This window comes from Eptatretus burgeri, chromosome 8 (genome assembly GCF_056783735.1).
Source record: "Eptatretus burgeri isolate ZD-2024b chromosome 8, Ebu_testis_v1, whole genome shotgun sequence".
In the NCBI taxonomy this organism is placed as follows: Eukaryota; Metazoa; Chordata; class Myxini; order Myxiniformes; family Myxinidae; genus Eptatretus; species Eptatretus burgeri.
This window is the reverse complement of record NC_140968.1, coordinates 792670-817700: the sequence shown is the minus strand read 5'-3', so window position 1 is coordinate 817700 and position 25031 is coordinate 792670. Positions and strand designations below refer to the sequence as shown.

The 25031-nt window shown below is 48.4% G+C and overlaps 1 protein-coding gene across 1 annotated transcript in view; it reads right to left on the bottom strand.

The window, feature by feature from the left end:
• Positions 1–7147: 7147 nt before the first annotated feature.
• The window catches only part of LOC147020895 (cilia- and flagella-associated protein 65-like), a 123322-nt gene continuing 105438 nt past the window's right edge, over positions 7148–25031 (bottom strand). The window contains exons 12-13 of the mRNA XM_085893544.1: positions 12967–13125; positions 7148–7745 (exon numbers count right to left, since the gene is read on the bottom strand). Of these exons, the coding sequence (XP_085749670.1) occupies positions 7706–7745; positions 12967–13125 (199 nt within the window). The 3' untranslated portion in view covers positions 7148–7705. The remainder of the gene's footprint in view (positions 7746–12966; positions 13126–25031) is intronic.

Genomic DNA, 25031 nt, shown 5'->3' with positions numbered 1-25031 from the left:
AATGCTCGTAATTTGGGGACACGGGGGTGGGGGTGGGGGGAGGTTGCTCCGTATTCCCCTGATCAGACTCCGTGAATTTTGCTACGGAGGCGGAGGGGGCCGAATAGCACTCCTGAACACCAATGTTATGGTGCCGGGGGTCATCGGCCGCCAACCGAACGCTCTGACGGGGCCGCAAGTCGAGTCGGCCCGACCGATCGCCCGGAGTATAGATCGCCGCCCGGATAAGTCCGAGTCGACGGGTCCTTGTACAAGAACCGAAATACGCCAATGGGCAGATAACGTGGGGTAGGGTCGATTGCCAATCTTCAATGTACCTAAATAAGCACGTGATCCAACTACCGGGGTATTCCACCCTCGACGGAACTGGTACGGAACAAACCGCCGAGGTGAACCTGTCCCGTGCTCGATTCCGAGCCGCTTAATCGCCGAGAAGCGTCGGTCCAAATGTCCCCCTTTTACGGCAAACCAAGGTCTTTCCAACTCCCAACACACGAAATGCTCAATCAATTATAGAATCGACGCGACGAGCTGAAAACATTTAACAATTGGGGTATTTATTAATAATAACGGGGAAACTAGGGAAGCACGTAAGAGCAGAACCATTCCGACTATACGAAATACAATGCAAAGATTTACAGCACACAAAGCACTTATCAATTTCATACTTATTAGATGGGCCCACGGACAGAAGTACGCACACACACACACACACACACACACACACACACACACACACACACACACACACACACACACACACACACACACACACACACACACACACCCAAGTAATGGTGGCTGAGGCCTTTCATAACGGGCTCCAGCTCGGAGGACAGGTGAGCTGAAACCCAGAACCTATCTCGAACCTCTCCACCTCGTGTGGTCTTCAAGTTGTTCAGACCCGGGCTCCAGCGAGAGCGAGCTGAACACAATCGCCGTGAGCCACGATCCTTCCCGAGCTCCAGCGAATCCTCCCGTGCTTCTCAACACGTGCTGGTGAGACGAGGCGCCGGTCCTTCCCATCGATGCGTCGCTTCCCGGAGGAACCACCTCCAAGATGAGGTCGATGAGTCGCACCAAGCCGGGAACCAAACGGAGAACAAAGAGCTCCACGAACCAAGAAGAAGAAGAAGCCACCATTCGCAGCTCGAGCCAAGCAACCGGCTCAACTTTCTTCCAAACAAAACAGCTCTCCAAAAAGCCTACCGAGCCAAGCAGGACCCGCAGCTCTGCTGAACAACTCCTCTGCAGAAGCAAAACGCTTCCGAAGGCCTCAACCCAAACAGGACCTGAAGGTCTGCTGAACGCCGCCCCTCAACTCCCCACTCCCACTCCCACTCCGACCACGAACAAAGAAAAGATATCCTCTTTATCCTTCTCCGCCCCCCTCCCCCACGCCCGGCGTGACTCATGCCCTCGTGATCCATCCCCCGCTCAACCACGGGTGGGAGGGAGTTGTTGACGTCATGAATCACGGGACGACAGGGCTCTTCTTCCTCTTCGCAGAAGAGGGGGAGGGACGTCTCCATTGTTCGCTCCTAACTATTAAATCAATCCACAGCGCCTCTAATCGATTTCTGAACATTTAAACAATGGAAGGTGAGCTATCGAGGGAACAAGCACTTATCGACATAGCTGACTAAATGAACCTGTATGTTGTGTGCAATCGAATTACAAATTCGTAACAATATATATATATATATATATATATATATATATATATATATATATATATATATATATATATATATATATATATATATATATTGTTGTGGTTGACGAAATTCACAAACCACCATTCAGGTCCCTTAGGTGAGATATCTCTGTAAGTATATGTGTAGTTAGGCCCAAACCCGTTGTTTAGAGGGAATAAATGTCATTCACTCGGGCTGCGACCCTTCAGGATAGCCGTTTTTCTTTTACTATCTTTATTTTGGACCAACCGCCATTACTACCACCACCAACCACGTCTCAACAGCCATCACACAACAACCACCAACTGCAACGCCGCTTCACAACAACAGCCACGACCTTTACCGTCACAACTCGCCCTCGCAACCATCGCATCACCACTATTCCCGCGCCACTTGTGGGCACCGATACTGGACTCGTGCAGGGCGCGCACCGAGCAGGGGTGCAAAAGCGCCGGCCTTTCCGAAGAAAACAGATCAAAAACGACTCACGCCCACTTCTGTTCCGTCCTATCGGTGAGCGTGGGGCGATTTGGCCCCGCCTCCAGGTACGTTGGAGTGTGGTCGCCATATGCAAATTCATGGATCAAAAGCATTCACGCCACTTTTCCTCGGTCAATGGGGAGCCAGTTAGAGGTGAAGGGTCGGAGGTAAAGGGTCAAAGGTGAAGGAGCGAGGCCACGGGGATATAAGCGGCTGCGTTCGTCAGTCAACGCAGTTCGCAGTTAGGAGTTGTCGGTGGAGCTGGGAAGAAGTGGTAGTAGTCAGAGTGAAGAGGACGACTGTGGAGAGGTGGCGGCGGCGAGCGGTCGAGGGGGTGCGCGTGTCGGAGTCGAGGGGAGCTGCGGAGGGAGAGGCCGGCGGCGCGACCGAGGTCGTGGTGGAGACGCTCGTCGCGGGACCCGAGACAGGGAGATATCCTCCATCCCCGAGAGCATCAACAACCCCTCCTGTTTCCCCCCGCGCTGAGATGGTGCGAGAAGGGGGCCCGTCCCCACCCCATACCAGGCAGTCCCAGCGAGGCCCGCGGGAGTGGGGGCGCCAGCGCCATTTCGCGGCTCATCACCAGACGGGTAGGCCCGACGCGGTCTCGGCCCCAGGCCCGCCTCATCCTTGAGGGTGGTCCTTTTCTTTTGCTTTGGGTATATGTGTTGTCGGCGCCGTCTGTGAAGTAAAACTGCATAAGTGTTGCCGTGTGCTGCGTAGTCGGTAATAGATCTGCATTGTTGCATTTGCTTTTTGTGTGATATTGTGTTTCTTCTTCTTTTACATTTGCTTTTGGTGTAATTGTATATGTGTGCTTTCCGTTCATCGTGAAATAAATGTGCTTTATGTTGAACTGTTTTCCAGCGCCCGCTTCGTCTTTTCCTCCCTGTATTGAATCTCCATCTTACTTCCGCCACGTAAGGGTTGGTCGTGGGCTAAAACGCCCGATAATGTCGAACCGTCGAGGCCGACGATAACACCGCTTCGGTTATCCCGATAGTGCAGGAGCAGGTCCGCTTAAAGTGGCCCCGTGTCGAATCGACCTGCGGCGAGGTGCGATCGCCCGGTCTACCCTCCGTGTGGGTACTTAGGTAGGTCGAATTTGGCGAGCAACCCTATCCCACGCGGGGGGCCGATTGGCACGATCGTGGTGAGGCCGAAAGGTCCACCCGTGACTAGTTCCCGGCGTTAGTCCGAGAGGGTCACGACTGGATTGTCCGTCCGGTGGGCGACGTGCCGCGATTCGAGTTACGTGGCCGTTCGCACGCCGGCGGGCGCGAATCCGCAACAATATATACACACACACACACACACATCATCATGAAGCTGATCAAATACAAACCCATCATTAATTGCTCGCAAATCATCAATGAATATAAAAATGTTTCCATATCTTCATGCAATTGTTACTTTATTCCTGCACATGTTCTGGACTAAGCTGTTCGCGGGCCTTCACCTCTACGTGCTTTGTAAGTGGGAAAACCTGCAAAATCGGCAATGTGTCAAATACTTGTTCTCCCTAGTGTGTGTGTGTGTGTGTGTGTGTGTGTGTGTGTGTGTGTGTGTGTGTGTGTGTGTGTGTGTGTGTGTGTGTGTGTGTGTGTGTGTGTGTGTGTGTGTATGTGTGTGTGTGTGTATAGTTACATGATATATATGCGTACATATACATACATACATATATATATTATAGTATATACATATATATATGCATATATATACATATACATATATATACAGTGGTGTGTGTGCGTGTGCGTGTGTGTGCTGTGTGTGTGTGTGCATATATATATATATACATCTCTCTCTCTCTGCGTCTCTGTGTATATGCATAGTCACATACATACATATATATATACATATATATATATGTGCATATATACATGTAGTGTGTGTATGTACATATATATAGTGTATATATGTGTGCGGCGGTGCATATATACATATATGATATATATGCGTGTGTGTGTGTACATATATATATATACATGTGTGTATTGCTGTGTGTGTGTGCGTGTGTGTGTGTGCGTATATGTGTGTGCGTGTGTGCGTGTGTGCTTACGTGTGTAGTATATGCGTACATATTATATATATACATATATATATTATGCGTATATATATACATATATATGTATGTGTGCATATATATATATACATATATATATGTGTAATGTGCGTATATATGTGTGTGTGTGCGTGTGTGTGTGCGTATATGTGTGTGTGCGTGTGTGTGCGTGTGTGTGCGTATGTGTGTGCGTGTGTGTGTGCGTATCAATGTGTGTGTGTGCGTTATGTGTGTGCGTGTCGTGTGTGCGTATGCAGTAATCAGTAATGCGTATACATGTTGTGTGTGTGTGCGTGTGTGTGTGTGCGATAATGATGTGTGTGCAATATCGTGTGTGCGTGCGTGTGTGTGCGTATGTGTATGTGATGTAATATGCGTGCGTGTAATGCGTGCGTGTGTGTGTGCGTGTGTGCGTAATGTGTGCATTGTGTGGCATATGCATATGCGTGTGTGTGCGTATGTGTGTAGTGCAGTGTAATGTGTGCGTATATGTATATATATGTAATGTGTCGTAATGCGTAATGTCAATGTGTATATCGTATATATAATATGTAATCGCTTCATCATTGTCACGTATGAGCCCCAGACCGTGATTGTATATGTTTTATGCACACACACACACACAGCACACACGCACACACGCACGCACACACACACGCACGCACGCACGCACGCGCACACACACACACACACACACACACACACACACATACACACACACACACACACACACACACACACACACACACACACACACACGCACAGTTGCATCACTGAGTGTATTTCATTGCATTCTTAGTTTATCCCAGAATTACGGCCCAAGGCCCCATATGTACAGCCAGGGAGTGCAAGGCCATTACCTGTGGCTGCCCCAGACTGCCCGCTAATCCACTTTCATGTAGCAGCTGCGGCCGCTCAAACGTTAATGGCAACTCTCTGAGTATCTTTAGATCACATCACGTTCTGTCATTTCATGCGAGGACCCGTTCTAATCTCTGTCTCTGTCTCTCTCTCTGTCTCTCTCTGTCTCTCTCTGTCTCTCTCTCTCTGTCTCTCTCTCTCTGTCTCTCTCTCTGTCTCTCTCTCTCTGTCTCTCTCTCTCTCTGTCTCTCTCTCTCTCTCTCTGTCTCTCTCTCTGTGTCTCTCTCTCTGTGTCTCTCTCTCTCTGTCTCTCTCTCTCTCTCTCTCTCTCTCTCTCTCTCTCTCTCTCTCTCTCTCTCTCTCTCTCTCTCTCTCTCTCTCTCTCTCTCTCTCTCTCTCTCTCTCTCTCTCTCTCTCTCTCTCCCTCCCTCTCATTCGTTCTTTTTGGGTGTTAAATAAGAAGTCAAATTCCACTGAATGTTGTCCATGAAACGAAGAGCATGATGCACTCTCAATTGAACCAGATTAAACCCGCAAGTGAAACTTCCCGAATGTTTTCAAACGTCTTCACCAGGATGCGCGACGAGACGCACAATTCGTTTGACTCCACCGGCCGCCGTCTCTTCCGATATTAATCCCCCACCTCCACCGGTTAAGTGATTCATCGTCGAGGTATTTACTGTGGACACTATAAAGGCTTTTTTTGTTCTTCGTTTGCACGAAGCATTCGTTTATTTTGTTTGGGGTTTACGGCACGTACTTTAACTCGAAGTGGACACGGGGAAGGGAAGTTCGCTTAATGCCGCGTCGCTCAACACCCCAGGGTCGCAAATCGGAGCTGTAGCCAAACGTTCCACGGACTCGAGTTTGAAAGCTCTTCTAGGGAGAGCTGGCGGGAGGGACCGCATGCGAATCCCACCAGGTCGATGGGATTATATGGCGATGCTTGTGTGGATCTTGTGAAACACGAGCGAGCACAGATTAACACGGCACGTGACCCCTCGCCTGTTATAACGGTTATGATGCACCGAATGAAGATATTGCATTGCTGTGTAACCGGATGACGTCACATGCGTTTCGGTGCTTGAATAAAACGGGTAACATTCACTTCAAACCAGACGAGGTGGTCTAATGGTTAGAGTGTCTGTTCTGAGGTGGAGATGTCGGCGGTTCAAGCTCATGCTGAGTCATCGGAAATAAACTTTTCAAAATGGTACATGCTGCTTCCTTGCTTGATGGCCAGCATTTAAAAAGAACAAAGCATGGCCAAAAAACCCCTCCATGGCTTGCCTACTCTTCATTAATGATGTCGTGGGATCTTGGACTTCCACCAAGTCGCGTTAGCAGATGGGACACCAGTATTCACGTCGACTGAGGGACGGCACAGTGCGGTAATGCCGTGCATGCAAACCATAAATCCGGCAGGTCATAGTGGGTCATAGTGGAATCAGAGCAAGGCTGGACGGCTCTAAAAGGTAAGTGAGCAACAATCGCAATCTTCGCCCCAGGATTTCCAGCAGGTGGTGCATCACCATGTCATGTCATGTCATTCCCCAACCATACCCACAATCTTTTCTACACCCATAAACACCCTCTTACTTGCCGGTTACTGTTCCCTCCTCCACTGTTTTCCCGATCGAGGAAGATGACAGAGCGACTTGCTGGTGTCCATTTGTCGTCGCACCCAATGATGCACCACTGTCAGTCCGTTGCCTTTTTACCCTCTGCTACCTCACGTTTCCATAAGCCTCGATCGTGTGTGTGTGTGTGTGTGTGTGTGTGTGTGTGTGTGTGTGTGTGTGTGTGTGTGTGTGTGTGTGTGTGTGTGTGTGTGTCTATATATATATATATATATATATATATATATATATATATATATATATACATATATATATATATATATATATATATATATATATATATATATATATATATACATATATATATATACATACATATATATATATATACATATACATATATATATACATATACATGTATTCCTACTGGAGCAGAAATTTGAATAATTATTCGATCAATGCTGTGTGGAAAACGAGCAGAGTCTTTAATAACATGACTTTTAAACTTTAACAAAAGCAAAAACCTTATATTATACAACAGGTAATGAACAGAGTGTGTTGACAGTTTGTCAAGACGCTTAGTACTTGCAATGTACCAAGATGTCCTCACATGAGGGAAATCACATTTGACCACAAAGTGAGTGTCATGTCTATCCTTGCAAAGCAACAGCAACAACTGGCATTGCCCACCACATGCGTGAAATAAAGTCACGATCCAAACGGGTTGCATGTTGTTCTATTTTCCCCAACATTGCTTGAGGATAATCATAAAGGGTGCTCCATGGTGCATAAATGCAAAGGATGTCCTTTGTTAAAGGAACTTAGCCTAAATGCCAAAACGAACAGGTAGGTAAACAGGTAAGTAAGTGGTCAGCTCGTGAGATTCCAGAACATATCAGATATACTTCAAGAAGCAACAAGTGTCGGTGACTGCTCACTGAGCTGCTCCGTCTTTTCTCTCAGGGTGGATAATGTTGGTAAGCTCATGTACAGCATGGCTGGGTCATTGTTGTCTAGGTCCATCATAGCTGCGTAGAATGGCGTGGATAGGAGGAACGTCTCCTGATGGGCAGTCAATTGCAGTTTATTGCAACAAAAGTAAGATAAGTCGAGCAAACATTTCCTACACATGATGTGTTTGGGATCTTTGCAATAACTTGTTTAAGGGAACATCGTTGGAATCCTCGATGTTTATACAGCACAGTGAATTTGGAAATTATACCATATTTCCACATCGAGCTCTTTCATTTCAAAAACACAAAACTCCAGCAGAGGGCGTTCGTTGCTAACAAGTTCCAAAGCAATGGGGAACACCATGATCTTCCGTTATTCATGGAGCATCTGGACCTGAAAGAGTACTTATAAGAGATAATTTATCAACAACTATATCTGTCACTAATATGCTGCAAACATTGCAATTCGAGCACAAAAATCACCATTTCTCCAGTTTCCTTGATGTGTCTGCCTGTCTGTGTGTGTCTGTCTGTGTGTGTCTGTCTGTGTGTGTCTGTCTGTGTGTGTCTGTCTGTGTGTGTCTATCTGTGTGTCTCTCTGTGTGTCTCTCTGTGTCTGTCTGTGTGTCTGTCTGTCTGCTCTCTCCCTTCCCCCTCTCCCTCGGGTCGTTCAAAATATTCTCAAAGTGAGATTACACACTGTACAAAAAAAAATAATTAAAAACGCGAAGGGCTTTTTATATTGCAATTTTGAAGTACTGTAAATATTTACTCGTAAAGGAAATATTTTCCTCCGAAGTATGGTGTACAGTTGCTTATTAAGAACATGATAAGAGGGAGGGGAGGGGTGGGGTGGGAGGAGAGGCTGGGGTGGGATGACGGCAGTGCTGGATTAACCATTAGGCAGACAAGGTATGTGCCTCAGGGCCAGCCAAAAATTCGGGCCACAAAATTTTTTGTATTGTATAGCCACAATTTTGCAAATTATATAGAGGGATTAAATAAACTATCACTTTAAATTTTCACTTTAAATATTTGTCTTTTTTGTATTAAATATTTTGTTCTTGAATCAGTTCATCTTTTGTCTGGGGTCCATTTCCATGAGCCCGAGATCTAGTTTAAAATTTTCAGGCCATTCTCTATAATTTCAAAATATGCCTTAGGGCCAACCGAGGCTTAATCCGGCACTGGATGACGGATGGGGAGGGGCGGGAGGAGGGAGGGGAAGGGTGGGTGGAAATACCTGGCCTTTCCTTGCAACGCTGGGTACCCCTGCTCTTAGCTACACACGTGACCCTCATATAACCTTTTTGCTACAGCGGGATGTAATTCAACAACGACAACAGCAGCGCTTTGTCATTCTGAGTGAACCATTCACTCTCAGTGAATGCTTTTGCCATGCTCCATCAAACTGAGTGAGTCGTTCATGCTCCTTCATTCTGAGCGAGTCATTCACTCACAGAAGCTGAAACTATGGCTACAAAGCATGGAACAAATGGCATTGGGCAGCATTCATATTCAGAGAGAAATGGGACTCCTTGATTCTACAGTGAGAACCATTCATGACAATCGTGGTAAAATCCGTAAGAGCGCTCAAACAACAACGAATCTCAGTGTTACCAGAACTACATGATCTCAGCCTGATTTGATTGAGAAAATGGCAAAGATGCTGACTACGTGGATAGAGCATCAGCACCAACAGAACATTCCCTTGATTGGAATGGTCATTCAAGAGAAGGCAAGGAGCTTGTATGGCGAAGATAACCAACGATGCAATGCCTTTTGCTGCCAGTCATGGGTGGTTCGAGTGCTTCAAGAGTCGCCATGAGTTCAACAATTTCAAGTTACTGGGGAAGCTGCTGCTACAGATGATGCTGCTGTCGAACATTTTCCAACTGTTTTCAAATCAGTGATTGCAGGTGGAGGTTACGCACCAAGCCAGGTGTTTAACCTCGATGAAACAGGACTTTATTGGAAACACATTCTCAACCACACTTTCATCTCCATCAACTCTGGTCTGAGGGAGTGATTGAGTTCAGAGGTTTCACGGAGGCTGAAATCAGCAAAGCGAGGCAGCAGATTGTGGACACAGCTCTGCAAATGGGATTTGAGGAGGTCAACGAAGGTGATGTGGAGGATTTGCTTCTCTCACACAGGGAGATGAGCAATTAAGATCTCCTGATTGGAGGAGTGCATCAGGGAGGAAACAGAATTAAGTCTTGAGGAGGTTGTGCCTGTCAAAACACTCACAACGAAAGTCAGTTCAGGTCAGGTATGGCAGCATGCGCCGGAGCAGCACGTCACTGCGTCCACTTTCTGCCGGTACTCTAGGGGCCTCCATCTGGCCATCTCCCAGGCAGATGCCTGGCCCATCCCCATATCCTTGAGATGCCGATCAATCTGCTGAACCACGAGGTACATGGTCTGCCCATAGGCCTCCTCCACTCACGAAGCTCCATTGCCGAGAGAATCTGGTGAGCAGGATCAATGTCAGGAAAATGAGCCACATGTCCAGACAGCCACAGCTGACGATCAAGGACTATACAGGTAAAAAATTTCTTTTGAGTTTCTCTCAGCAACCACTCATTGAGCACAAAGTATGACCAACGATAGCCAAGGATTTTCCAAAGAGACCTGGTACCAAAGGAGTTGGTCAGAGTCCAACTCTTACAACTGTAGAGCAAGACTGGAAGCATGAAGGACCTGAAGACTCGGACTTTCGTCCTCCTGCACAGGTACCGACAGTGGCACACTCTGTGATCTAATGAATCCATGACTCCCCAGGCCCGACCGAGACGTCTATTGACCTCTGGCTCACAGTTAGCAGACATGAATATCACTGTCAAGGTAGGTGAATCTCTCCGTGGCCTCAACATCCTCACCACAATAAAGTACAGACAAGATAGCAGCATCCAAGATGTCATTGAAAGCCTGAATCTTAGCTTTGACCCAGGAAACCCATAATCCCAGCGGCTCTGACTCCTCATTCAGCACCTCGAGGGCCCCAAAAAGGATATCCAGAGTCTCCGCAAAGATGACTGCATCATCTGCGAAATCAAGGTCAGAGATCTCGATACGCCCAAACAATGCACCACTGCTTTATCTCTCTGAAATCCTTCCCAGATTCCAGTCCATACAAGTGATGAAAAGTGTGGGGGCCAGTACACACCACTGATGAACTCCAGTAACTCCTGGAAATAAGGAGGAAATGGAATGACCACATCTCACAGCATTCGCAGCACCAGAGTATAGTTCAGACGTCAGATTGATCAGTTTTGGTGGCACGCCATGAAGACCAAGAATCCTCCAGAGGGCACCCTGAATGGAATGCTTTCTAGAGATCAACATAGGCTGTAAGCAGCCCCTGCCGAAACTTCGTGCTGTTCTGGTTCACAGTTCCAGACTCAAAGGGACCAACACGTCTCGTGACCATCCCTATCAGTGCCAGTCGATGCATTGAAATCACCCAAGACAAGAAGAGTATCTAGCCCGAGGCACTGATCAACCACAGACTCGGGCACGGCATAGAATGTGTCCTTCAAGGTAAGATCACTTGCCTCATTTGGAGCATATACAGAGACCAGGGAAATGACACCCAAGGAATGACGAATCCTTTGTCTCATAATATGCTCGTTGACTGGTGTTATCTCACTTAACATGGGAGTCAGCTTATTGGACACAGCTATAGTAACTCCTTGGACATGGTAACCATCAGTGACCAGACCAATAGTAAGTGTAACCACCCACCATGATCTCGTCACTATCTGGTCTCCAAACCTCAGAGAGTGCTGCAATACAGACGTTCAAATGCTTGAGCTCAGATGATAACAGAAGGGACCTGAAGGGAATGCCTCAGGTGAACCTAAGCAGATCATTCTCTCTTGGACAACACCTCAGCACCACTCAGCCACACACGACTGCAATCTGACCCAGGAAGTTTACCCAATGGTTTTCCTCCTATCATCAAGGAATGGGGGTCCTGAAGGCTTTTCCCCAATCCTGTCATCCAGCGAGCTGCCCTGTGAAGGGCAGCAGCACAGGAGGTACTCCCTCGGAGTGGATTTTCAGTTTTCTTTGCGTTTGTAGGTTTTGCAGAATCAATTGTTTCACGGTGGCCGCAGTACAAATCCTGCCACCAAACTCCTGAAAAAAGTAACCCAACTGCAAGACGACGTCCGCAAACACAGTTGGGCACTATATATGGACGACCGTTGGCTCACAAGGAGCACCTCTGCCCTTTGACAGGTTTTGTTTTTAATCCTGCTGGGTGTCCATATCCAAACATCCTCATCACCAGGAAAGCTGGTGTGGGAGATGGTTTAGTCACCGACAACCCAACCATGAAACAGGTTAGTACAGGTTTACCGGTCACCTGCAGCAAGTCACAGATCTAATCTGGCCTAACGACAAAGGTCATGGCTAAAGGTTTAAAGTTGATCGATGAAGCCATGGCCATCTTTGATTAACATGATCCTGACTGCATGAGAAGTTCCAAGAGTGGAGGGAGATGGAGAATAACCTGAAATGCTTCAAGGAGGTCTCTGAACAGAAAACGAAGACAACCACTGAATTCTCCATTATGAAGTTCTTCAAAAAAATCCCAAATGAATCAACTTCCAATTAATCTTCTGAGCCTTCAACCTCAACTGGACTGCCTGACATATCTGAATAAGTCTGCCAAACCAGCAACATGTACTGTATCCAACCGTAATCATGGTAACACTGATTAAAATGAATTAATTTTAATGTTTTTATTTGTTACATTTTTTTTATGCATTGTTTACTGATTTTTTGAGGTTTTAATGTCGGTTTTCAACTTTAAAAGGTTGAAATCTTCCCCGTTTTGAACATAATCCACATTTTTACATGTTAACTATTGCCTTATAACACGTTTTACAATAACACACCGTTTCGCAGGAAAGCATCCCTGCATTTTACGAGGGTCTCCTGTATTTAATTGTTATGTGACTTTTCAGCTTTATGTGCTATTGGTAATGTGCAGCTTGTAAGTTGTAAAAGTCAGGAATAACAAAAAAACAACCCCCATGATGTCTGTCAATTTTATCCCCCCCTCTGGAAATGTTACAAATCACACTCTGTCCTGGACTATTGTAGGTAAGTCCTTCTGAGGACTTTTGACCTCCCCTTCTCCTCCTCACACACCCTTGAATCTACATACTATTTTTACTCCTCATGTACAACAATTTTTTGTGTGTAAAAAGGGCCAAAGCAGTGTGTTTATTAAATACGAATGTCTGGAGTTTGGTTGACCGACATGCCAAGGGATCTAAATAAGGATGAACTTGTTTCAGACAGGCCTGGCTGCTTACCTTTGTCCAGAGTGGCCTGACACTGCTAGTGGTGATGGAGTACTCGTGATGAAACAGTGGCGTGACGTAAGCATCGCTTCCCCTCGACCAGTCTCTGCTATCACATTCTGCACGGTCTGCTCCACCACGGCGAGGAGAATGGCTGGAAACTCCGGAAGTCTGCTCATTATGGAGGGGAATAAAACGTCTGTATTTTACTCTTCTGTGCACAAAAACTCGCAGCATGTACTCACCCACGCACACAAAACGTTTGTGCGATAAACAACAACAACAACAACAATAATAACAACCCCATTTGAATCATCTTGCTTAATGGTCCAATTACGGTACACTTAGCGATTTTATTTATCACTAGCAAATACCACCAGTCACTTCGCTGATGGGAATACTGAGAGGGGAGGGAAAAACAGGGGGGGAGAGAGAGGGGTAGGGGAGAGATACAGGTGGGAGAGTGAAGGGGAGCAAGGAGGGGTGGGGGAGTGAGTCGGGGTGGGGGAAGGGAAGGCAGTGTGGGGTGAGAGGAAGGGAAGGCAGCGTGGGGTGAGAGGAAGGGAAGGCAAATGTGCGGTGGAATGTTAATTACGATTCACATTGTCTCATAAAAACACTTCTGCATAGAATAACAGTGAACATGGAAACAAAATGATGTCTGAAATACATTTTCTACCGGTCATACAATAAATACTGTCCGGGACCAAACACTGCCCAGACACATTTGGAGAAAAACACTGCCCGGACGTGTTCGGAGCTAAGCTGTCTGGAGACAAACACCACCTGGACAGTCCGGAGACAAACACTGCCCAGACACAAACACAGACACGTCTGGAGACAAACACCGCTCAGAGAAGCACTCCAATGAAATGGTTGATAAGAAACGGCTGGCCAGGCTGTGGCTGCATACCACATGGAACCCCTTTAACTTGAAAGCCTGTCTTCACTGTTGTTAGGTCAGGCCAGATTAGATCTGTGACTTGTTACAGGTACCATGTAAACCTGTACTAACCTGTTTCATGGTCGGATTGTCGGCGACTAAACCGTCTCCCCCACCAGGATTTCTGGTGAGGAGGGTGTGTGGATATGGACACCCAGCAGGATTAAAAACAAAACCTGTCAAAGGGTAGAGTAGCTCCTTGTCACAATTTTAAACCGATCTTCATGAAACTTCACCACATGGTGGAGTTTGTCACAACCAACATAGGCGAAAGTTCAACAAATTTGTCAAATTTATAAAATCCTCAACTTTCATCTGATTGAATAGAAATTTGAACATGATATTAAATCAGCTTATTGCATTCAACCACCAATTATTTTTGAGGTCAAAATTGGCCTAAAGGTCAACATAGGCCAAAGGTCAACAACTTAGGTGGGATTTCTAAAATCCTCAATTTTCATCACATTGACTTGAAATTTGAAGAGTATTTGCACATCAGGTCATTGAATTTAACGCACAAGTACTTTTGAGGTCAACATAGGGCAAAAAGTTGACATAGGTGTTTCTAAAATCGCCAAATTTCATCCATTTGACTTGTAATTTGAAGAGGATTTGTGTATTTTGTCATTGAATTTAACCACAAGTTATTTTTTAAGGTCAAATTTGTTTTACGCATTTTGCAAGTATAGTTCGATGCATGACATCTTTCTTGGTTGTTTCTTTGTTTGTCCACACAGAATACGAGTATGGTTATTCTCTGCAACCATTTGTCGGATTGACTCAAAATTTTCCCCATCGGAGCGACTACGAATGTAGAATGTTTTAATGATGATTAGGACATCATAGGTAACATGGTGTGGCAGCCATGTTGGAAAAAAAATTAAACACTTTGGACCTTCATTATGACATCATTGCATATGTAGAATGCTATATCCGATGTGTATGAAAATTTTTGAGGGTCATTTTGGGATAAATTGGTCAACAGAAAAAATTGATGACGTCATCGGTCACGTAGTTCGGCAGCCAGATGAAAATAAAAATAAAAACCTTCAAGAATTCTCTTCTCTGAAATGGCTGAACAGATCGAGGAGAAATTTACAGTTATGACCACCCATCCATGAGGAACAAAACGTTCAAAAATATGAGGTCACATAGGTCACATGTCGCAGACAACTCAAAGCGTCGCAGACCAGATGAATCACACATATTCCCTCTATACAACGGGTTTGGGCTAACTACACATGAACTTACCGATATATCTCACCTGAGGACTCTTTATGGTGTAATGCGATTTTACACAACCGTAACAATACACACACACATATATATATATATATATATATATATATATATATATATATATATATATATATATATATATATATATATATATATATATATATATATATATATATATATATACGCGAAGTCGCGCCCGCCGGCGTGCGATCGGCCACGTAACTCGAATTGCGGAACTTCGTCCACCGGACGGACAATTCTGTCGTGACCTCCTCGGAGCAACGCCGGGAGCTCGTCACGGGTGGTGGGTCTTTCGACCCCACCACAATCATGCCAATCGGCCACCCGCGTAGGATAGGGTTTGTTTTCCAAACTCAACCTACCTAAGTACCTACGCGGATGGTTAATCGGGCAATCGTACCTCGCCGCAGGTAGACTTCGGACACGAACCGCTTAAGCGGTTCGTTCCGTACTGCAGAGAGAACCGAGTGGAGTTATCGTCGACCTCGACGGTTCAGATTAGTTACCGGGAACTTGCACCCACTACCAATATCTTATGCGAGGCAGGATGGAGAGTCAATAAAAAGAAAGGAGACGAAGCAGAGCGGGAACAGTTCAACAAGCAAGCATTTTATTGCGCGACACATGGACACAAAGCAAGCACGTATATTCAGTCACAGCAACAATAATAAAAGGCACGTATTCAAGCACAGAAAGAAACAGTAAAAAAGCGATACTACCGACTACACACGTACACACGGCAGCACTTACACAGTTTCACTTAACAGACGGCGCCACCACAAGCATTTACATAAAAAGCAAAGGAAAAAGAAAGCCACCCTCATAGGCGAGGAGGCAGACAGGTCCGTAGACCAAATGAACTTGGATCCCGGAAGATCGGCCAGGTCCACGAAAACGGGGAGGTCTTACCCGCGTCCTCGTGACTCGATGGCGGGCAAGCCGCAATGTTCGCGCCGCTGTGCCCCGACTCCGTGCCCTGGCGTGGTCGGCGAGTCCTCTCCGGCGAGCTCCGCAGGAGCGGTCCCGTTGGCACTACGTTTAGGGTGGGGGGGAACGGGGGCCCCCCTCAGCACTATCTCAGCGCAAATGGGGGGGGGGAATCGTTGATGCTCAGGGAGAGGGGTATGGCTGGCTGGCCTGGATCGCGCGACGAGTCGAGCGACCCCCACACCGCAACCTCGTCGCCGTCCGCAGTCTTCCCTGCAACTCCTCCGCAACTTCTCTCCCAGCTCGACTCACCCTTTCTCAGTCCACGCGCTCCCGCCGCCCGTTCCACTCAGCTCCACCAGTTCCACTCTCTCCAACTCCCGCCGCCAACTTACGCGCCGAGTCACCTTGCACTCGTATCTTTATAGGTCTCAGGAGGAGCCGATATGCAAATATGCGGATCAAAACACGATTGGAGGCGGGGCCACGCCACCCTCTGTTTAGCCATTGGTCGGGCAAAAAGGAGCGTGAACCTCCCTTGATCCGCATATTTGCATAAACGGACTTCACATACACACGCTTGGAGGCGGGGCCAAGCCGCCTCGCGTTCGCCCATTGGACAGAGGGGAAGTGGGCGTGAAGCATTTTGGATCCGAATTTTCCCCTCGGAAAGGCCGCCATTCGCGCTCGCGTCTCGGTGCGTTTGGCACCAATCGCTGAACGGGCTCTAGACAGCCCGACGTTCAGTGTTCACAGGTGGTGCGGTTGTTGGTTGTGAAGGAGAAAGGCGAAGGTGGTGGAGGGTTTTCGGTGGTGGTTTGATGGTTATGGTGTAGTTTGGGAATGGCGGTGAAGCGATGTTTGTGGGATGGAGTTGTGAAGGTAAAGGTAGTAGCTGTTTGCGTTGTTGGTGGCTTAATGGTCGAAAATAACAATAGAGAAAGAAAAAATGGCTAACTGATGGATCGCATAAATTCCCTCACATGGACTTAGAGATATCTCACCTGAGGACTCTTTATGGTGTAATGCGTATAATATATATATATATATATATATATATATATATATATATATATATATATATATATATATATATATATATATATATATATATATATATATATATATATCTATATACATATATATATACATACATACAGTGGGGAGAACAAGTATTTGATACACTGCCGATTTTGCAGGTTTTCCCACTTACAAAGCACGTAGAGGTCTGTAATTTTTTATCAGAGGTACACTTCAACTGTGAAAGACGGAATCTAAAATAAAAATCTTGAAAATCACATTGTATGATTTTTCAATAATTAATTTGCATTTTATTGCATGAAATAAGTATTTGATAAATCAGAAAAACTGAATTTAATATTTTGTACAGAAACCTTTGTTTGCAATTACAGAGATCAGACCTTTCCTGTAGTTATTAGGTCCCTTAGGTGAGGTATCTCGGTAAGTACATGTGTAGTTAGGCCCGAACCCGTTGTCTAGTGGGAATACATGTCATTTATGCGAGCTGCGACTCTTCAGGATAGCCGTTTTTCTTTTACTATCTTTATTTTGGACCAATCGCCATCACCACAACCACAACATCAACCACCAACCACAACACCGCTTCACCACAACCGCCACGACCTTCACGTCACACCTCGCAACCGTAGCATCGCCACCGTTCTTGCCCCGCTGTGGGTACCGGTGTTGGACTCGTGTAGGGCGCACGTTGAACAGCGTGTACAAAATCACGGATTTTGTGCTTCAAAAACGGATCAAAAACGACACACGCCCACTTTTTGCCGTCCAATCGGTGAGCGAGGGGCGATTTGGCCCCGCCTCCAGAACGATCGATATATGCAAATTTGTGGATCAAAAAGCCTTCACGCCCACTTTTTCTCGGGCCAATGGGGAGCGAGGTGAAAGGTCAAAGGGAGGGGGTCAAAGGCGAAGCTACGGGGGGATAAAAGGACGGTGTTCGTCAGTCAGCAGAACGAGAAGGAGTCGGAGGGTGGAGAGTCAAGTGTGGAAGTCTGGAGCCCGAAGCCTGCAGTAGCTGGAGAAGCTGAAGAGAGTCGCGAAGGGGAGAGTCGATCGGAGAGTCCAACGAGGAGAGCCCAAAGAGGAGTCCAGAGTCGGAGGGTCCAGAGGCGGAGAGGCGGCAGCGGCGAAGGCAGACGAGGGGGTGCTCGCGTCGGTGCCAGGAGCTGCACGCCCGAGGGAGGCCGGCAGCGCGACCTGGCCGAGGTGGAGACGCACACCAGGGATAATAAAGATCCTCTATACCCCGAGCATCAGCAACCCCCTCCTGTTTCCCCCCGCGCTGAGATAGTGCGACCAAGGGGGCCCCTTTTCCCACCCCCTGCCTGACACTGTCCGCGAGGCCCGCGGAGAGAGGCGCCATCGCCGCTCCGCGTCTCATCACCAGACGGGTAGGCGCGACCCGGTCTCGGCCTCAGGCCCGCCTCATTCTTGGGGGTATTCTTTCCTTGGTTTTGGGTATGTGTTGTCGGCGCCGTCTGTGAAGTAGAATTGTATAAGTGTTGCCGTGTGCTCGGTAGTCGGTATTAGCTCTGCACTGTGTTCTCACTTATATTTGCTTTTTGTGTAAATGGAATTGTGTTTTCTTTTTTTTGTGTGCATTTGGTGGAATTGTATTTGTGTGCTTCCCGTGTGCCGCGAATAAATGTGCTTTATTGTTGAACTGTTCTCCCGCTTCGCTTCGTCTTCTCCTCCATTGAATCCTCATCTTGCTTCACGTAAAGGGTTGGTAGTGGGCTGAATACGCCCGATAATTAATCGAACCGTCGAGGTCGACGATAACACCGCTCGGTTATTCTGATAGTACGGAACGGGTCGCTTAAGTGGCCCGTGTCCGAAGTCGACCTGCGGCGAGGTGCGATCGCCCGGTCTACCCTCCGCGTGGGTACTTAGGTAGGTCGAATTTGGCGAGCAACCCTATCCCACGTGGGGGCTGATTGGCTCGATCGCGGTGAGACCGAAAGGTCCACCCGTGACTGGTTCCCGGCGTTGGTCCGAGAGGGTCACGACTGGATTGTCCGTCCGGTGGGCGACGTGCCGCGATTCGAGTTACGTGGCCGTCAGCACGCCGGCGGGCGCGAATCTGCAACACTGGTGTCAGGTCGTGCGATACAAATTCATCGCCCTCCTCGCGGCACTGGTATCGGAGAACAGGAAAACGGGCTCTCCTGTCTCCGGCTAAATTCACGGGAATCGGTCCAGGGGTGAGAGAAGCGACCCCCGATTCCCTCCAAATTACGAGCGAGCTAAATTAACCCTTCACGAGAAGCAAGATGGCGTCTCAAGGCGAGCGGGAGCCGGGTGGATTAGGTATGTGTAATAGTAATGTAGAATCCATGGCTCAGGACGAGATCACCGTGCAAGAGAAACCCGTACCAGAAGGTTGGGAAAGGCATCGATGCCGTTCATCTGGTCGGTTTTTTATTATAACCCCACCGCTAAATGTAGTCAGTGGGAGTGGCCAGGGCAGGTGACGATACAGCACGTTATGGAACTCGTGCAGAGCATAACCAACGAAATGAAGAGAAATACGCAACAAATGGAAAATAAAAAAATGGATGGAAACGCACTCGAAGCGAAAAACCAATTAAAAGAAAGCCAGGAGGAGACAGAGGAGGGATTGAAGGTCGAAACGGTGGAGTGTGAGAAAAGACTTCAAGACATGAAGAGAGTTGATAAGCTGGGACTGGAGGGAAAAACGGAGACAGAGGAACTGGGAAGACGGGTAGAAAACCACAAGCGCAAGCCGGAAGAACAGTTAGAAGCCAAAGCAAAGTCTGAGTGTGCGGAGATGGGAAAGGAATTGGAAAAGAAAGTTTCTGAGTTACAGAAACACCAAAACAAAGAGAGGGAACTACAAAACGAACTGAGAGTGTTAAAAGAGGAAAGGAAGAGAACGGAAAATGAAACTTTAAGAAACCACACTGTACAGATCGAACAGCTGGAAGCGAAGGCCAGACGAAAGAATGAGGAACAAGAAAGAGTAATGAAGGAAGAACGAATGAGACAGGAGAAAGAAATCAGTCAGTTGAAAGAAATGACGAGATTGCAGAAGGAGGAACAAGAAAGACAGTGGAATAGAAAACTGAAAGAGTATGAATTTGAAACTGAACGACAAAAGGAAAAAATAGGTTTGAATACGAGGAGAAAGTAAAGGAGCAAGGAATGAAGCAGGAAGGAGAAATCAGGAGATTGAAGGACACAACGAGATTGGAGAGGGAAGAACGAGAGGAACAATGGAATAGAAAACAAAAAGAACATGAATCTGAGGTTGACCAATTGGAAGAAAAGCTGAGGCTGGAGTACGAGATAGACAAAGAACAGCGAATGAAACACAAACAGGAGATTAACCAAATGAAGAAAACCATGAAACTGGAGAAGGAAGGACAGGAGAGGAAACGAGGAAGGGTAATGAGACAGCAGCAAATGAAACACAAAAAGGAGATTAACCAAATGAAGCAAACCATGAAACTGGAGAAGGAAGGACAGGAGAGGAAACGAGGAAGAGTCGTGAGAGAACAGCGAATGAAACACAGGAAGGAAATGAGCCAATTGAAAAACGATGAGATTGGAAAACAAAGAGCAGGAGGAACAGTGGGAAAGAAAACAACAACTCTATGAGTGTGAAATTGAACAACTAAAACGGAGGGAGAACGAACAGCTAATGGGGCTCAGAGAGAAAGAACGACTCAGATGGGAAAGGAAAAGGAACCAGGAAGAGACAGAAAAAAGGAACCAGGAGAGAAAATGTATAGAGACACGGGAGATAGAAAAAATAGAGGAAAGACAACACGATGAAGACGGGGTAAGTGACGCGCACACACACACGGAGGTAGTGGAGGATAATGGGGGTGAGCTCGTGGAGCGTGTAGGGACCCAGTGCGAGCACCTGGATGGCCTCCTCCAGGAACGAGGGGAGGGAGTCTGCCCCCTTGAGGCGAGTCACGACCAGGTGAGTTCGGTCGTGCTTTGCGAGGTTGAGGGGAGGGGTGCTGTGGACGGGTGCACGGAGAGCTTGGGGGGTATAGAGGCCCCGGAGACCCTTGTGGGGACACGAATCCCCAGTGTGGTTGTCCCTGTGTGTGTGGTGCAAGGTGTGAGTTCGTCCCCGTGTGTGGAAGCGACCCCGTGTGTGAGTGGTGCGGTGGCGATGGTGCCGGAGTACGTGCTTCCCAGCACGCCGTGTGTGAGTGAGGCACGGAGTGCGAGTGAGGCACCGTGGGTGAGTGAACGGCCGTGTACAAGGTCGCTGTGTGCAAGGGAGACCGTGTGTGTGAGAGAGCGGTATGTGAGGGAGATGTCGGTTGGCATGCGGGAGCACGCAGCCGCGTCTCCCGGTGTGAATGTGATGGAGTGGACTGTGTGCGTCGTAACACGCAGGTGTGCGTGGGTCGAATGGAGACTGAGACGGCGACATGGGAGAAACGAAAGCCGAGTAGCGGCTGTAGTTGTTTCGGGGACCGTGCCGGGTTCACCCAGCAGTGAGCACGCGGTTCGTGCTGTGCAACGCACGAGACCACCACGTGCTCGCTTGCGAGAGTGAAGTCCCGGTCCGGAAACGCACGCGGTGGATTTGCCGATCCCGCGGACGGACAAAGTTTAGGCAGGCAAATGGATTTGGACCCGACGGGTTCTCCACGCGATCGTGTGTGTTAAGCTCCAATGGGCAAAGCACATGTGTTCGCGTGGGGAACCCCTCGAGACGTGGGGCTTGTTTTTTTTATGCGCACGGTGACGTCATGGCTGCACGTGGGGTTGGAATCCGGCAGGAGGGGTATCTCTGCCGGATGGTCCCGTCCAAGGAGGGACGAGGAACACGTGCAGCTGCATGACGTCACGGGCAGGTGCAAAGTGCGCGAGCTCTGAGTTGCCGCGCTGGCGCTGCGCATGTAAAGAAAAAAAAAAAGGGAAGAACAAGCCTCACTTTCGGGTGCACAGGATTCCTGGGCAAGGGGTGGAGACCCCCTTGACCTGGGCACAGGATGGAAACTAGTTAGGGGGAAGGGTTAGCTTAGTTAGACCGACTTCATGGGGCAGGGGTAAGTCCTCATGGAGTCCGTGGAATGGATTAGGTAGAGGGATTTAGTGAGCTTTAGGTTGGGAAATAAAATGATTTATTTGAAGACAGTGACAGACTTGTGAATGTGTAGCGGGGACGTAGTTTAGCTACGTAGTGTTAAAAGGAACGTGCTACTAGTTTAAGGGATGACGTGGGAGCACGAGTTAGTTAGGGGAGGTAGTTTGAAGGATGGCAGAGTTCAGTGGTGTGTGTGTGTTGAAGAGTTGGTGAGTGAAGTGGAAGCATGTGCTTGGTGAGTGAGTGAGGCCAGCGGGTCTGTGTGAGTGGAGTGAATGGGGAATGCATGGTGCGATGAGTGATTGGGGGGAGGAGTGACTCCCGCCCAAGGGACCCCGGGGTCAGTGTAGAGTGAGTTAGCTGGGTTAGTCAAATTGAAAAATGGGGGTCGTTTTGTTGTTGGTGGGAAAGTAGGCTCGAGACCCATTTGGAGGGGTGCAGGAGCCCTGTTGACGGGCTTGGGAGCGTGGCTGCGAAAGGTGAGTATCGCTGAGTGGGTACCCCGGGCACCAGGCTAGTCGGCCGCGGTAGGCCATGGGCCCATGGGGGGCCGGGATAGAGTAGTGGGCACGGGTGCGCCTGCTTGGTGCGGGGGCCCGGGGCGCCATTAGCCGCGTGGGCAGTGTTGTGGGCACGGGTGACCCTCGGAAAGGGGCCCGGGAGGCCGGCCTGCCACGTGTGCGTTTCAGGGGAGGTGCCATGGGGGCACTCCCCGGTGTTAGGGAGCTGGTAGGCTCGGAGGCAGTGTAGTGCCCGGGGGTGCCATAGCGGGAGATTCGGCAGAGGGTCGTGCCTGCCAAAGGGAGCCACGTGTCCCAGCCAGGAGACCGTGTGAGGGCACGGAGAGAAAATTGGGGGGCGAGGCCCGAAATTGTAAGGACACCAACACAGGCGACGGGAATCTGGGTTGTTAGAACCAATAGTTTAAGCGAGAGGTGCTTGTTGAAAGCCCCGGGGTAGTTTAACAGTTAAATGGTTAGGGTAGATTAGGAGATGTACCCCTCCGCACCATCCATCCCCTCGCTCTCGTTGTGGGCCGCTGGACCCACTTTGGGTTATAGATCGCCGAACTCTGGGGAGGCCATTCTGAGGCTTCGTTGGGCCTCGACACAGGACGTTAGCTCTCCCTTATTCCCCTCCGGGAAGGGAACGTAGGGGTTGGGAGTAGGCTAGGTGACAGGATAGGTTAGCCGAACAAGGACGATAAAGGGGGTTAGGGGACGATTTATAGTGGGGAAGTAAAAATAAAAACAATAAAAAAATAAGTTGGGGCTAAATTGGGGTTTGACAAATTAAGGGAGTGGGTATGTACAGTGACAGGCAAAGGCGATAGGTTGGGAGGGAGACAGGTAGGTAGGTCCGAGCCCGCCTTCCAAGTGGCCAGCACCACCGCACTCCCTCCACCAACCTCCACTGAACGGCAAGAGCTGGCCAACTTCATCGGCTGGCCGTGTTTTGCTTCAAGGCGGAGGCCGGCCAACTTCATCGGCAGCTGTTGTTTTGCTGCAAGGCCTGTGCCATCGGCTGGCCGTGTTTGCTTCAAGGCCTGTGCCGGCCAGTTCATCTGCCCGCTATGTTTGCCTGCAGCGGCCTTCTTCTGCGGGCTGTGTTTGCCTGCTACCTTTGCCATGCCATGCCCACTGCCCACGTTCACCAGCCCCGTTCAATTTTTGCTTTGCCCCCCCCTGTTCATTTCCATGTGCGCCAGGATCATAAAAGCAACAGTTTGCAAGCTGCAAGAACTGCCCTGTTGGCAGCTACAACACGGGCCTGCAGTGGCAGCCCGTGCACCGTGTTTGTGTCCATGCATCCATTCGTTGTGCTCATTGCGTGTGCCACTTGAGCTGGCACGGAGACTGCGTTTGTGCAGCCCATGCACCGTTGTGGTTCACTGCATTCAGTTCAAACCGTTCATGCATCCATTCGTTGTGCTCATTGCGTGTGCCACTTGAGCTGGCACGGAGACTGCGTTGTGCAGCCCAAGCACCGTTGTGGTTCACTGCGTTCAGTTCAAAAGGGAAGGCCTTGGACTGCGTGTGAGCAGCCAGCCACGTTCCCTGTCACCTGCATTGTTTTGAGCCAGAGACTGCATGCGGGCAGCCTGGCTCCCTGCTAACTGCTTTCTTTTTGCAGAGTTCATTGATCCTGGGCCATGGTTTAGTGTAAAATTTGTAAGTTAAGGTTAAGATGTACTGTACATATGAGTGCGCCCCGGCATGTATGTCTTAGCGCCGGCAATTTTATTTAAGTCGTCCGTGTGAGTGAGTTTGTTTAGGTAGTTACGCAGCCCTCAGGTTATTTATTTTGGGGACACGAATACCATGAATGTCGCACTCAGGGATCCGTAGGTAAAATGTACTAGGGGAAAACTACACATGATGGCACACGAAAATTTGACGACTCGGGACGAGTCTGTAAAAAGGGAAGGGGGTAGTGTTGTGGTTACCAGATTCGCAAACCACCATTCAGGTCCCTTAGGTGAGGTATCTCGGTAAGTACATGTGTAGTTAGGCCCGAACCCGTTGTCTAGTGGGAATACATGTCATTTATGCGAGCTGCGACTCTTCAGGATAGCCGTTTTCTTTTTTACTATCTTTATTTTGGACCAATCGCCATCACCACAACCACAACATCAACCACCAACCACAACACCGCTTCACCACAACCGCCACGACCTTCACGTCACACCTCGCAACCGTAGCATCGCCACCGTTCTTGCCCCGCTGTGGGTACCGGTGTTGGACTCGTGCAGGGCGCACGTTGAACAGCGTGTACAAAATCACGGATTTTGTGCTTCAAAAACGGATCAAAAACGACACACGCCCACTT